General features: G+C 43.5%; 3 protein-coding genes across 3 annotated transcripts; 1 reads left to right on the top strand and 2 right to left on the bottom strand.

Annotated features, from left to right (window-relative positions):
• Window positions 1-1,076: 1,076 nt before the first annotated feature.
• On the bottom strand, window positions 1,077-1,229 carry BJ212DRAFT_1287926 (uncharacterized protein; the record flags this gene model as incomplete). Its single annotated transcript, XM_041332014.1, has 1 exon — window positions 1,077-1,229. A coding segment is annotated over one exon (153 nt), but the record flags the coding sequence as incomplete, so codon positions are not given.
• A 45-nt stretch (window positions 1,230-1,274) lies between these two features.
• BJ212DRAFT_1287918 (uncharacterized protein) lies at window positions 1,275-1,448 on the bottom strand (the record flags this gene model as incomplete). The annotated part of the gene is made up of 1 exon (XM_041332013.1): window positions 1,275-1,448. The coding sequence occupies one exon, from the start codon at window positions 1,446-1,448 to the stop codon at window positions 1,275-1,277; it is 174 nt and encodes a 57-aa protein (XP_041185759.1).
• A 12,409-nt stretch (window positions 1,449-13,857) lies between these two features.
• BJ212DRAFT_1488236 (uncharacterized protein) lies at window positions 13,858-14,235 on the top strand (the record flags this gene model as incomplete). The annotated part of the gene is made up of 2 exons (XM_041341359.1): window positions 13,858-13,939; window positions 14,021-14,235. 2 exons carry the CDS (start codon window positions 13,858-13,860, stop codon window positions 14,233-14,235), a joined length of 297 nt encoding a protein of 98 aa, XP_041185758.1.
• Window positions 14,236-15,238: the final 1,003 nt, after the last annotated feature.

Here is a 15,238-nt window from a genome sequence, read left to right as displayed (position 1 = left end):
AGACTTTGCTCTACTTGCCCAATCCTCTGTCAGACTTTGGTCCACCTAAGTCTGTCCTACTCATTAGGCCTAGGGATTGATTCCCTAGGCTGGAGCTTTGCCTTTCTGGCACTTACCCTCTTTCTGGACTTAGGTTCAATCCCTGTTCTCTCTGACTCTACCTTAGAGTAGTCTACCTCTGTTTGTTTCTACATTGGATGGAGTCCGATATAGCCCCTATTCCTTCTGGACCTCTGGGTGTCCTGTCCTTTGGACGTCCCACCCTCCTAACCCTTGGATGTCTTATTGTCCTGTCCTTCGGACATCCCGTCCTTCATACCTCTGGACATCCTGCCCCTCTGTCCTCCATCCTCCTGTCCTCCTGTCCTCTGGACCTTTGGACCTCCTATCCTTCCATCCTGTTTCCTGTAGAAGTATTACCTTGCAGTGGGAACTCTTCTGAGCACTTCCTGCATTTCTCCAGAACTCTCCCTCACTCCTCTGGACATTTCCTGTGCTCCTCCAGAAGTCCTCCAGCACTCCACCAGAGTAGCCAGCCTCTGGAAGTCCTCTGGACTTCATCAGACCATCATCAGACCTCATATGAAATGAAGGGCACATACTCGGGTAAGGGGCATAGCATATGAGCTGAGGCCAAGCCCCTCTGAGTCAGTCTCTCTCTCCCTTGAGCAACATGGTTCTTAACACTGACAATGTTGGCATCTTTGGGACATTTGACTATCATCCAAGTCTTGGTATCTTCCAGGCTTCTTAACTCCTTGTTCATTGCCTTATCCCATTTGGGCCAGTTGTGGTATTTGTGTGCTTCATCATCACTGGTGGGATCACTCCCCTCAACCTCCGCTACTCCAGCAACCATAGTGAAAATTTCTTTATCATCCTCATCCAGCTGACCATCATCTCCCAACATGCCTAGCTCTCTTGCAAGATTCCCAGTCTTGCTCAAGCCTGCCTGTATACCAGGTGGTAGTGTTAGTGAGCCAGTGTGACTATTGTGAGTACCTTCACCATCTCTTAGGCGTTTGTGGTGGTTACAAAGTGTTAGTGTGCTGATTGCCTTGGTTGACTTAATCCTCTTATGGTTGCTGCTCTCCCACAAGCAGTGTGCTAACTGGTATGTAAACTTCTCTTTCATCAAACCTTACACTGTGCTCAACTCTTACTCTGCAGGTATCCTCCCAGTAGATCCAGTGACCATTGCTGTTAGAGTCAAAGCCAATCCAGTGGCTGTCTCTTGCTCACATGTTGAGCTTTGAGCCTGATGTATCATGCACTCAGACTTGGCAGCCCCATACTGGTAGGTTTGATGGGTCCAGTTTCTTCTTGAAGAGCATCTCAAAGGGAGTCTTGTTATCTAGTGAGTGTGTTGAATGTCTGTTCTTCAACCAAATAGTGTGGATGATCACTTCTCCCCACAGGAACTTTGGCAGTCCACTTGTGTGCATCATAGCTTAGACTCATTCTAGCAATCTGTGATTCAGTTGCTCTGCAATGCCATTGTGCTCTGGGGTATTGTGAACCACATATTGCAGTGACCTACAGTGGCTCAAAAAACTGTCTGCATGTTTTGACATTTTTCACTATATATGATATTGTGTGAGAACGAACAAATGCCTCAAGGACATGGTTATACCACATTGTAGTATGGCTTCAAGGCTTTCATTTGAGCCCTACACCGTGGGAATCGGTGGAGATATGGTGGAGATACAAGGCTCACAAAATGGTGACTCATGCAGACAGTTTTTTGACTCAAGTATTTTACAATAATAACCAGGTATTCTAGTATTTTGTATGACCTCCCTTGGCTTTAATTACTGCCTCTATCCTTCTAGGCATACTCTCAATTAATTTCTGGCAATCCTCAGCTGTGATCTTCCCCCATTCCACTGCTACTCTCTCCCAAAGCTCCCATACTCCTTTAGGGGGGTTTTCATAGGCTTGAAGCTTTTTCTTGAGTGTTCCCCAGAGATGTTCAATGACATTGACATCAGGAGACTGTGCTGGCCAGTCAAGAACATTGATGTTATGTTCTTCAAACCATTCCTTAGCTCTTCTGGATGTGTGCTTGGGATCATTATCCTGTTGGAAAATGATATCTTCTTCATCAATCCCTGATTCTGCCAAGCTAGGCAGCAAGTGGTCATTTAAAAAAAAAAATGTCCACATACTGCTCAGCATTCATCTTCCCCTCAACTTCAGCAAGCATTCCCACACCATTCCATCCCATACAGCCCCATACCATTAAAGAACCTCCTCCAAACTTGACAGTCCCATTGACCTCTCTGTCTGTTAGGCCATCTCCCTTCTTTTTCCATACATATACCTTCCCATCTGACCCAATCCTATTGATTTTGGTCTCATCTGACCATATAACATGCTTCATGCTTCCAGTCCTCTACAGTCCAGTGTTGATGAGCTAAGGCAAAGGCTAGTCTTCTCTGCCTATGTTTGATGGAGAGAAGAGGCTTTTTCTTCTTTGTTACTGCCTTGAGATGAGCTGCCTTGAGAACATTCCTCACAGTCTGTGAAGAGACAGGGGTAGTGATGGTGGAATTGATATAATGGGTGGCTTGGACAGCATTATCAGCCTTTCCTGTAGTGATATGTTGGATAATAGCCCTTTTGTCAGTAGAGGTAAGCTTGGATGGACGTCCTCCACAAGAGTTTTCCTTGTCTGGGTAGCTTTCTTTGATAAACTTGGCCACAGTGGACTTGCATACTCCAGTTCTAGAGGAAATTTGGCGAGCAGAGAGGCCAGCATAAGACAGAGAGAGGATATTATCTCTTTGATTGAGCAGAGGAGATGGCTTTCATGGTAATTATGACTATGATACATGAGATATTCTGGTTTATATAGTTAGATATAGTCATAAAATAACATAATGACACCACTTCATAATTTATATAATAGTGGCATGATTTTTGTGGTGTCATAAATAATGATTTATATAGTTTTAATATACACTCAAAAAACTGTCCACATGAGTCATCATTTTATAAGCCTTATGTCTCCACCATATCTCCACCGATTCCCATGGTGTAGGGCTCAAATGAAAGCCCTGAAGCCATACTACAATGTGGTATAAGCATGTCCTTGAGGCATTTGTTCGTTCCCACACAATATCATAGATAGTGAAAAATGTCAAAACATGTGGACAGTTTTTTGAGCCACTGTATGCACATCTTGAAAAAAATGTCCAAGAACACTGACATTGTCAAGAAGTCAAAGACGACCATTGACACAAAAAAGAGCAATAGCAACACCAACAGCATCACTCAGCTGGAACTGGTTGAGCACAACTCCAGTGACAACCTCAAGTCCCTTTTTACATTTTTTTTGAATTCATTTCCAAATATGGCAGGGCACATGGTACACTCGCTCCAACTTGGGATAAGATGACTATGCCATGGGCAGATGCCTATGAAAATTTGGGCACTACAAGCAGTTTGCTTGCCACCTTTTTGGCAAAGAAGGGAGCCATGTCCAAAGATGATATTCTGATGGACAGGGTATCAGAGTACTTCACAGAATTCAAGCCCATTATCAATGAATGGTGCACTTGAATTCATCGCACAGAGTCCAATCTTGAAGGAGCCATCATTCATGAGCACATTTTTCAAATGCTTGCCAAATTCATCATGAAACTCAACAATGAAGAACCAAGCCCATTGCTCTCTCCACCCCTTCCAGTGGCTCCTCCAAGTGCCCCAAGTACTCATCATACCAGGGCTCCCTCCATCATTCAACCCATGGCAGGACCTTTCCTATGTTGTTCATTACACCTCAGCACAGGCCAGACCTAATGATACTGGCATGAGCTCATGCAATTCTGATGCCTCTTCTTAGAATATCCTTCATCTGACCTCACTTCTACATCTTCCTATGTGTTTATCTTTCTTTCATGCTACCTTTAGTATGTACTCAGATGCAATTATGATTATGTAACATGGATTATGTCATGTTCATCAGTATAACTTAGAGCTACCTTCATACATATTCAGGTCATCTGGTACCATGCCTCCAAGGAAGAAGCCCAGACATTCTTCTCCAGATCTAGAGGCACCTGCTCGCCAAAGCTCAAGACCTAACTGTGGTATTGGTAGTCATGCAGCACAGCTGCAAAGAGTTGGAGAAACAGTTGCTGCCCCAAGAAGGAAGGGGCTGAAGGGCAATGACCTTCAAATCAGCAGCTCAGAAGAGAATCCTATGGCTCCTTTGCAGCTTCAGAAAGGAAAGAAAAAAAATGTAATGTGAATCTTTTAAAATTATGTTCAAGCTAATTTTTTCAGCCTCCTGCAAAACCTCGCAGCACTGCTAAGAAAACCCTGAATGAACACAGAATGATAGAAAATAGCCAGCATTCTCAGGCTCCCACTTCCCATCTGAATCAATATGTGGCTCACTCTTCTGAAAGGTTCGGATTCAAGGAACCTTGGTCTAATGGTCACAAAATGGCTGGAAGGAACATGGGTCAGTGAGATGCAGGTCATGAGAGGGAGTCTACAGAACGTGATAGTGGTTGTGAGAAGGAGAGGCAGAATAAGGAGGATTACAGGGAGTTTGCACCAAGCTCTTATGAAGGTGATACTTCTGATGACAATGCTGACCATGATGATGATCCTGACAGTAACATGCTGATGTAAGTGTTCTTTGGTCTATCAATTGTGTTATTCCTGATATTATGTTCTCATTGCAGGGACAGATATGCTGGTCAGCACATGCACCAGTGAATGGATGATGCAGATGATGGAATGGATTTCAACAAAAATATGGATTGACCTTGTCCTGACAATGAAGCTCAAGGAGGTGTTGAACCAGTAGCCTTGAATGACAAGCTCATAGACCTGGAGCAGGATGAAGTATCTACATTTTTTCTTCTCTATTCTTGCATTAATTATTTGTACTCAAGGCTTACAATGTTCTCAAGTGCCACCATGCAAAGAATGGGCAGTGAAAAGCTCCTTCACCAACCTATCTGTTGAAGGGGAAGGGAAAGGAACAGGCATGCACTTTTAAGCTGCCTGGAGGAGCTTCTACTGTTCAAGCAGTTCATAGATGCTCACCTACACTTCACTCACATCCCTCTCATTCAAAGTCTCTATGTCGACAATCATCTCAGCAAGACAGATATGTATGCACTTAATCCTCACGTATGCAGTCTCCTCTTTGACACCCATCTTGACCAATCACTTCCTCAAGTCGCAGTCATACACAGCCCACATCTCGTAGGAGCTCTCCACCATGTTCTCCATCTGACCCTATTCTACCTTCAAGCCATGAACATTCTCATACCTCTACACCTGAAGATGCTCATCAATCCAGCAACAGCAAACAAAAGGTCAAGACAAACCAAGAGGATCCCTTGAAGCTCGGATTTTATCCGCCCACTTGGCAAACATTCCTGCAGATGGCCAAGTTAGAGATGCAGTTGCAGGCTGTTCTAGCTACTCCAGTTCTGGAATCCCAGGAAGCCCTTAACCTTGCAAGAGAAGTCTTGGACACTGTGCTATGGACATACCATGAGAAGAAGATTAAACTCGAGAGAGGTATGTTCTCCCTACTCCACCATCTACCCTTCTCACCATTTGCAAGGCTACTTTCCGGAGTACAGAACACAGATGTGCCAGCTGGTACATTCTTTGTTCATTGATGGCTCATGTGCTCACTGATACCATGTCCATGAGCTTTGCAATGATCTCTTTATATTTCACACAGAACTTGAGAAATTATCATCTCTATTGCCAAAAGGGCATACAATATCTTCCTGCAGGACTCCACAATGTGAAAGGAGGAATGTCAAAGGCAGGTCACTGCAGCCACCACTAGGCTCCTCAAGAGTGGTGACTACCTCTGGCTCCCTGACTTGTCTGGTGTAGGTTGTGATTCCTAGTCATAGCATCGTTCAAAATTAATTTTTGCAGGGAAATTTCAAGAACTTCACAGTGCAGGCTCTCAAGGATGCTTGTCTCAAATTCTACTACAGCAACAGTAAGAAAGCATCAAAGAACACAGACAAATTCCACCAAACAATCCCCATTAATGCAATGCTTCTTGTAGCAGCAGTGGTATGCTTACAATTCTTTATTTTTTCATCGCTGATAGTTTGACAGTTGAAGGGTGTTATCTCTGGCTTTCATGAGACTGGCACCAACAAGGTTCCTGAATTAACCACTGAGCAATGTAGGGCCCACTTTGTCAACTTATGGAAATCAATTGACACCCTGTTTGATGTTCTGGAGCATCACGAAGAGCTTGAAGACATGTTGGAGCAATGGACTAGGATTGGCATGGGGGATTTCAATGAGTATGCAGATGCAAGTGCAAGTGACACAGAGGATGTTAATATCATACTTTAGTAGTGCTCTGATCAATATGCCATGTTTTTTTTCATTAGACAATCATTACCACAGTTTGGATCATGTTTACTGTGTGAAACTGGAATTAAATGTATCCTTTGTATGGTCTGTATCGTGTGTGCGGTCTGTATCATGTGTGCAGTTTGTCTGCATTGTAACAAGATGTACAGATTGTAGGGGTATGTGACAGTATTGTAAATGGGGGACTTCTTTGTGTAATTGTAATGCTTATACAATACTGTACAATCTTGTACACTATTGTACAGGTGCCCCCTAGTTTGCTGATATATGCTGCCAGCATACATTCTCATATTTTGCTCAAATGACAGTTGCTGAACAGGGTCTTAATCATGATTGCTTACTGAAAATTATGGACATCATCAGGAAAAACTTCCCCCAGGTAATACCCAGAAAATGTGTGAATTACTGTGTTTTCTGCAGTCCCCCAAGACTTCATTGCAGTAAAGTGCAGTAAAACATGGTAAAACACAATAAAATGCGAAAAAATTGTAACATCCATGCTGGGCCATTTGTGATTCATCATCACACCAATAAAAACAAAACAAACATTATATTGTCATTGAGACTCGATATATGATATGGGTAACAAGCATAGAAAAATGAGTGGCCATTCAACATGAAGGAGTGTAGTATTGGAGGTAGTGGCAGACAGAAAAATACACTAGAACAATGATGAAGAGCAGATTAGCGATGTCTTAATAACCGAGGGTCTTATATAAATGCGTGTAAAATGTAATGACACCACAATTACACTAGGATAAGACTTCTTGCCAGTCCTCGATTAACACAGTCTATGACTTTTCTTCTTTTGTGGTAGATAACATGTGAGTTCTTGGGAGGCTCGCTAAACCAATCTATGTGATTAACTTAGCTGGAGCTTTTGTGTTATATCCCAACTTATAAATTTGTCTAGGATAAACTGTCTAGACACTGGAACGTGGTTCCTTGTTAAGATAATCCTCTGTAGAGACTATGGTCTCAAATATGAATACGTTGACCAAAGACTGGTTGGTCAAATAGGCACAAAGTGATGAGAAACTGGTCTCACAAATGAACAGATTGACCAAAGCTCGTGTTGGTCAATATCAGATAACTAGGTGAGAAGCTGGTCTCACAAATGAACAGATTGACCAAAGCTCGTGTTGGTCAATATCAGAAACTAGGTGAGAAGCTGGTCTCAAATAAACTAAGTTTCTATTGTAAGAAACTTATGTAATCTCAAGGGAATGTCTTTTCCCTGCACTTGATACTTCAAAGGGGCTTTCTTTGTAAGCAACAATCTTCACAGTGAGTAGCTCAAACTGAGATTCAAATGATTGCAAGTGGGAGATCCTATTTTTTGGGGGGAGAATGGGCCCTCCTTATATACATTTTGTGTGGGAATATTATGTAAGTAAAAAAGCGGAGCAATGACATCAGAAGTGGAGCAGAATATTCCAGAAGTGGAGCAGAACATTCCAGAATATTCCATAGGTGGAGTAATGACATCAGAGGTGAGTCATTGTGGAGCAGAACATTCCAGAACAAATGACATCATAACTTTCAACAGAATACTTGCAGGAGTATCTGTGGAGCCATATGACATCATTATGACATCATACCCTGTAGGTACAATTTTGTGAAGTATCTGATGGGTCAGAGCATCCCAATAGAAAAATAAATCAAGGAAATACTAGAGAAAACAACTCAGAAATAATAATACAATAACAAGACACAAAACACAGGCTCTTTAGATAGGTTTTTGTTAGGCTTTGAACTTTTCTCTATGGTTTTCTCTAGCCAAAGTGAATAAGCCAAAGGCAAGGCAATACCTTAACCTTCTTGCTTCACAATATCAACTAGGTCATTGTGTGATTCCCATCTCACAAATGACTTTTCTTCAAGATATAATAAATTCATGAATCACAGAGGGGAAACTGAACTATATGACCAAGGTTTGAAACCAAGGTATGGGTTGACTAGCCTGATGCCTAAGCTCACAGACTTTGTCTTTTAGGGGGGCTACCTAGTAGTCATGTCCATGCATGATTCCCAAACCATGCAGGACAGCAGTACTAGCAGTAGCGGATAACAAAAAGGAGAATGAAATAAATCTAATTGGACTTGCCACCCATGTTTTCCCAGTCAACTTGCGCAATAATTTGCTCCTTCGAAAGTTGGTGAAGGAATCAACTACTAAGCTATGGCACTACAAGGAATACCAAGTCAGAGTATATGTGTGGTCATCTCAGCTCTGCCTAGGCTGCTATACTTTGCAAAGGCAAGTGCATTTGACCCAAGGGGAAGTGAGTGCAACACATCCACAGGTCGCGCAAAGCGTAGGAAAGTCATGCGCACAGAGGCAAAGGCATGTGCAGAGAGTGGTAGGGTGCGCGAAGCGTGGGAAAGTTGCGTGCTAATAGGCAAAAGTGTGCAAAGGGCTAGGAATGTGATGGGGACTAAGGGAAGGTGATGACTGATACTGGTGGGCATGAGGATGACAAATGCGATGATGACAGAGTGTGATTGCCAAAATGCTACTGACTATGGCTCCAAAAATGCGTGCACTATGCTGAGGGATGCTAAGGGATACCAACTGGCAACTAAGTCATAGCTCTCTAAGTCATAAAAAATGCGAATGCTATCATGCAAAAGGTGACTAAGCGCGTTCCCACGATGCGGAGCTGACACAAGTAAGGCACAGGAATGAAGAAGGTATATCTAAGTAAGGGTCTATGATGGAATATGGTGTCATGATAAGAGTAAATGTGAAAATGTACCAGTAGGACTTGGTGGACAATGGATGGATGCTCCTGGATGATGGGCGATGAAGTGCGGGAAAGCGCGTGGGACACACACAGGAAAGCATCATGGGAGAGTAGCACACACATTGCATGATGTGTAGGAAGATCACACATGTATAGGCTGAGTGAAGGGATGATATAGGGAATGATGCTGTGAGTTCATGCTGCAAACTGTATGCAGATACATCACAATATAGGGCTCTACAGGCATACAGAGGTGTGAGTCTCTACATTGGGTAGGCCCAATACTATGCATTTCACTACCACAAGAGATTAGTTAGGACAACAAATTGAAAAAAATTGCATACACGACAGTGTGATAGATGCCATGAGTTAGCTTGTGGTACTTGAGTGGGTGCTTCTGCTTCATGGTGAGAAGGAGGAATATGTGTGCCTTGAATGTGTTGTCATGACTTGGGCCAATGAATTTGCTGCTCTTTCCAGTACAAAAGTCCAGGATATTGGCTTCAACCTAGTAAGATCATGAGCCAAGGCAGCAAGAAACAAAGAACTTTACAAACTGCAGTAGCAACACTGGCTATCACGTGGTTGACAATCTCCAACTCATTGGAAGTTGTGGTGAGTGAAGATGAAAGTAGGTGTCATATCCCATATGCCAGACATAGATCCCATCATATTCCCACGCTTTCCAGACCTATTTCCAGACCCCATATCCAACTTATTCCTGGATCCCCTATCCTGTTCACCCTATGCACATTCTGTCCAGCAAGACATCCGGACTTTACCTCCTCTCAGATTCCGGACTACATCCACCACCTCACATATCTCAGTCCTGTTTCTGCCCTGCCTTCCGGATCCCCAGATCTCTGGACCTATTCCCACCCTCCGTCCAAGATCCTGCGCATATCCCCATTTAGGCATCTCCACCTTTCTGGTTCTTGGTTATCTCTGTTTCTGTCTTGCTGATTGATCCTTGTACTAGTTTCATCTCTGAGTTCATTTACTTATGTTCCATCTTACTTACCAATGTGTTTCCACATGCTCATACATAGCCTTACTCCTTTGCTTACTGATCCTCTCAGATAGCCTCTAGTATATAACCCCTGTACAACTACAGTAGAGTCCTCAGTCGGAATATCATCTTAGATCCTGTTCTACTTGCCAATCATCTTCCGGACTTCAGTCCATCTGAGTCTCGTCCTTTTCCATAAGGCCTAGGGAAGGATTCCCTAGGCCGGAATTCTGGACCTTCGGATTTATCCCCTATGTCTCTGTCCCAAGTCTAGGGATTGCTTCTCTAGGCTGGAGTCTTGCCTTTCTGGCACTTACCCTCTTTCCGGACTTAGGTCCATTTCCTGTCCCTCCGACTCTACCTTAGGGTAGTCTACCTCTGTTTGCTTCTGCATCGGACTTCGTCCGATGTAGCCCCTATTCCTTCCAGTCCTCTGTACCTCTGGACCTCCTGTCCTCTGTACCTCCAGACCTCCTGTCCCTCATACCTCCGGGTATCCTGTCCTTCAGACATTCCGCCCTCCGTACCTTTGGACATTCCATCCTCCCTACCTCCAGACCTCCTGTCCTCCATACTCCAGACCTCCGGACATCCTGTCCTCCTGTCCTCCAAACCTCCTATCCTTCCATCCTGTTTTCCTGTAGAAGTATTACCTTGCAGTGGAAACTCTCCTGAGCATTTCCTGCATCCCTCTGGAACTCTCCCGTGCTCCTCTGGACGTTTCCTGCGCTCCTCCGGAAGTCCTCCCGCACTCTCCACCAGAGTAGCCAGCCTCTGGAAGTCCTCCAGACTTTGTCAGACCATCATCGGACTTCCTCTGAAATGAAGGGCACATACTCAGGTAAGGGGCACAGCGTACGAGCTGAGGCCAAGCCCCTCTGAGTCAGTCTCTCTCTCCTTTGAGCATGGTTCTTAACAGTAGGTAAGAAAATTTGATGCCAAGATCATTGAATTGGGTGCCAATGAAGAAGCTGGCTTGAACACCCTCTTTGATCACTTCAGCCTGGAATGGCTTTGAGGTTTGGTACTTGTTTTTCTGGAAAAAAATTATTCAAGATTTGTATAGACATTGTGCATGCACGTACCTTAGCCGACCAAGGGTAGATATAGTTGATGTCATCTAACAGTGTTGAGTTCTGAGCTGCTGAATTTGTTGTGAGATTGAGGACACTCATGACAATGACGCCAACTGCCTTCTTAAATTGAGTGTGGCAGAGGTGAATGTGGTGTGTAGTCTGAAGCATAGTTGTGAATGTAAAGAATATAATCACACACTGACACTGAAACTCACATAATCTACAAGCAGCTTTGCATATTGAGCCCACGAGTCACTAAGAAGGCATTCAGCCATATCATTTTTACCAGTATAACCTTCATGATCAGCTGACTCAACAAGAGCTTCAAAGGCCAGTGTGTTGGTACCATGAGTTGCAAATGTGGTAGTCATACATATCAAAGACATTGTCAATGGTGAGATCAGTATCATCCTCCAAACCGAATGCAAACATGCACTGCCCTTGTTGATAACTTCCATGGACAACTTTGCGGATCTTCTCTGACTGCAGTTTGATTGAGATAAACAGAATATTCCCACAAAGGGTCACCTGCAGGTCTGTGTCTGCCAACCACACAATTCCATCGAGGCTCACAGTATCTGAGGCACCTGAATTTGCCTCAGCTTCAGTGGGGGGCTTCTGCTCTGCATCATCAGCAAAGTGTGGCATCTAGTAGGCAACCAAAAAAGTGAGTGGGACAGTCAGCGAGCTTTGGATAGCTGACCTCATCCTGGAGTTTCTTCTCTTGTTGTGTACTCTGACTCTCAAACATTAACTTGTGCTGGGTGAGTACAACAAGTGATATTGCAATTGTAAGTTGTATGTACAATTTTATTAGCATGCTGTGCTTTGTGGAGCCCCATTGAGTCTTGCTTATCTTCTGGCTCGCTGTCAAGCACCATATTGTGATTTTTCATGCTGCTATGGGTCCATTGCACTCCCTGTCCTGGTTAGTGATCTAAGTCAATGCTACTAGTGATGTTTCTCATGAACTTCTTGGTGAAAATTTTCAACAGCAAGGTCTGCAAATTCTCTGTCCTCATCATCACTGTCTAGGCTATTTTGTCCATCATGGTCTTCACCATCTTCAGCTAAGTCTCCAAGGTCTGATTCAGTAGTGTCATCCCTGGCCTTGGGAGTACCGAGTGGGTGCTTGTTTGAATTGCTGACTTGGAGTGGATTTGGTGCAGGATGAGCCCTGCCTGTAAATTTTGAGTTGTTATTGTTCCATGGGATTACTGATCATTGGCTCACTTAGCTTGGGCATTAACTTGACTTTCTTTACTTCACGCTGATGCAGTGGTCCCAATGGTTGAACTTTGCCCTCACCCAATGATTTCCAGGCTATGTTCAAGGTAAATATAATTATGGCTCCAAGTGTACATTCTGGTCTGACCTTCAAGTTCTGTCACACAGACACTATTAGCATGCTTGTGTTTGACTCACGTGTGTTTCATAGGGCGATCTGGGAATGTCTGAGTATGTATCTCATTGCCACTATGAATTGGTACTGACCAGGTCTGGTTAGTGCCGCAGTTTTGGCTACTTGAGTCACTGTTAAAATTTTTCATCAGTGTTAATTTGACACAGAAAGGATATACCCTCACATCATCCTACACTGGGCTCATCTGACTCTATGTTGTCAGCTGTATTCACTATGACAACATTTTCAAGTTGGGCCTGCATTCTGGCCTTGTGGTTTTCCCTCCACTGTGCAGTGGCAGCATCAGGTTTTGACTGCTTTCATGGGGCCATCTTTGTTATGAACTGGGATAGAGCATTGTTCCAATAAAGGAATCAAGGATCAAGGTTGATCAAGGACTAAGCCTTATTGAGTCAATGCCTCCCTCAGGAGTGATCGTCTAGACTCCCACAGGATCTAGAGTTCAAGTATTGAAGAGAACTGAGTAGATTCAAGTTAGAGAAAATACAAGTGGTAACTAGAGTCTATATACATAAAGGAATCATGCACAGACCAAGCTGGGCAAAGGGTAACTAGTACTAGAAATGGAAGGTTCATGGGAAAACAAGGTATGAGTCAGAGATAAAGGAGACCATGAGGAAACAGCACAGTGAAAAGGAAGCATTAGAAGTACAGCCATATAGGAGTCTGCAGTGATGATGGGAAAAAAAGTGGGGCACTGTAACAATCTTGGTTCAAGTGAATGTTGATGGAGGTGAGAAGAAGGGCAAAAATGCTATGGGCTAGCTGGAAAGTTCAAGAGCTGACCAGGGTCACAGTGTTGAACCTTGTGGGTCTGTTGAACCTTGTTGGCCATAACATTCCCTCAGCCTTTTCCTTTTCAGTTTACATTTGAACAATTTCCCTCTGTTTTGTACCCCATTTCTTACTAGTAGTGCAACATGGTGTTTCAATGTGCAGGCTGTCATGAATATTTCACTCGAAGGGGATCATACCTTCAACACCTCCACAAATCCTCCAATTCACACTGTCAGCATGAGTGCAAGAGACTCAATGATTCAGTCCACTGCCAACCCATATGCAGAGACGCACCCCATGCCTTGCATGACAGTGCACCCACACGGGCCACACCTGACATCACACCAGATCCTCAGCCATTTGGTGGGGATTATTTTGGTGATGACTATGGAGAAGAAGATTTTCCCTTCGTAAATGATGAAGAACCCATCCATGTTGATGTTCACCATGATGGGGAGTGTGGCTGAGGAAGATGAGAATGCACTGGAGAGCAATGATGAGGACATTGAAGTTGGCAATGTAGACATAGGTTGGGAGCCACTATGAGACACATCACAACACATCATGGAGTTGCTGCTGACTTCAGATTCTCAACCTTTTCAGCACACAGGGTTGGACCAAGACGAACATGAGCAGCTTTGTAATGCTCTGGTCACTATTGAACATTTCAGGGGTGAAGCTGGTGCTCCATTGCACAATATGCCTCAAGTGAAGAGATCCAAGTACACAAATTACTCAGCCAATGTGGAGGGAAGCGCAGACAATCTATGGGCACCATTTAATTCCCAGATGGATTGGGAAGTTGCACACTGGGCAAAAGTATGAGGGCTGGGATCAACTGCATTCACTGATCTCCTAGCAATTGAAGGTGTATGTATAATAAATTGATGTCACATTTTAACATGGAGGCTGACATGTGACATTACATCAGGTCCATGAAGCACTTGGTCTGTCATACAAGAACTCAGTCAAACTCAACAAGATTGTTGATACCAAAATTCCGTCACACCAACCTGCCTTCACTCACCATGAAACCTGCATAAGAGGTAAAACATATGATTTATTCTCCCGAGATACAGTGGCTCAAAAAACTGTCCGCATGTTTTGACATTTTTCACTATCTATGATATTGTGTGAGAACGAACAAATGCCTCAAGGACATGGTTATACCACATTGTAGTATGGCTTCAGGGCTTTCATTTGAGCCCTACACCGTGTGAATCGGTGGAGATATGGTGGAGATACAAGGCTTACAAAATCATGACTCATGTGGACAGTTTTTTGAGCAGATATTAAAACTATATAAATCATCATTTATGACACCATAACAATCATGCCACCATTAAATAAATTATAAAGTGGTGTCATTATGTCATTTTAAAACCATATCTAACTATACAAACCAAAAATTTCCATATGTCATGGTTATATTCACCATGAAAGCCACCCCCCTGCTCAAAGGGATAATATCCTCTCTCTTTCCTATTCTGGCCTCTCTGCTTGTCAAATTTCCTCTAGAACTGGAGTATCCAAGTCCACTGTGGCCAAGTTCATCAAAGAAAGTCACACAGACAAGAAAAACTTCTGTGAAGGGTGTCCATCCAAGCTCACCTCTACTGATAGGAGGGCTATTATTCAACATATCACTACAGGAAAGGCTGATAATGCTGTCCAGGTCACCTATTACATCAATTCCACCATCACATTCCCTGTCTCTTCACACACTGTGAGAAACATTCTCAAGACAGCTCATCTCAGGTCAGTAACAAGGAAGAAAAGGCTTTCCTCTCTATCACACATATGCAGAGATGACTAACCTTTGCCTTAG

The sequence above is a fragment of the Suillus subaureus genome, assembly GCF_016647635.1.
Source record: "Suillus subaureus strain MN1 chromosome Unknown BJ212scaffold_135, whole genome shotgun sequence".
In the NCBI taxonomy this organism is placed as follows: Eukaryota; Fungi; Basidiomycota; class Agaricomycetes; order Boletales; family Suillaceae; genus Suillus; species Suillus subaureus.
The sequence above is the reverse complement of the archived record's forward strand: the minus strand, read 5'-3'. Positions and strand labels throughout refer to the sequence as shown.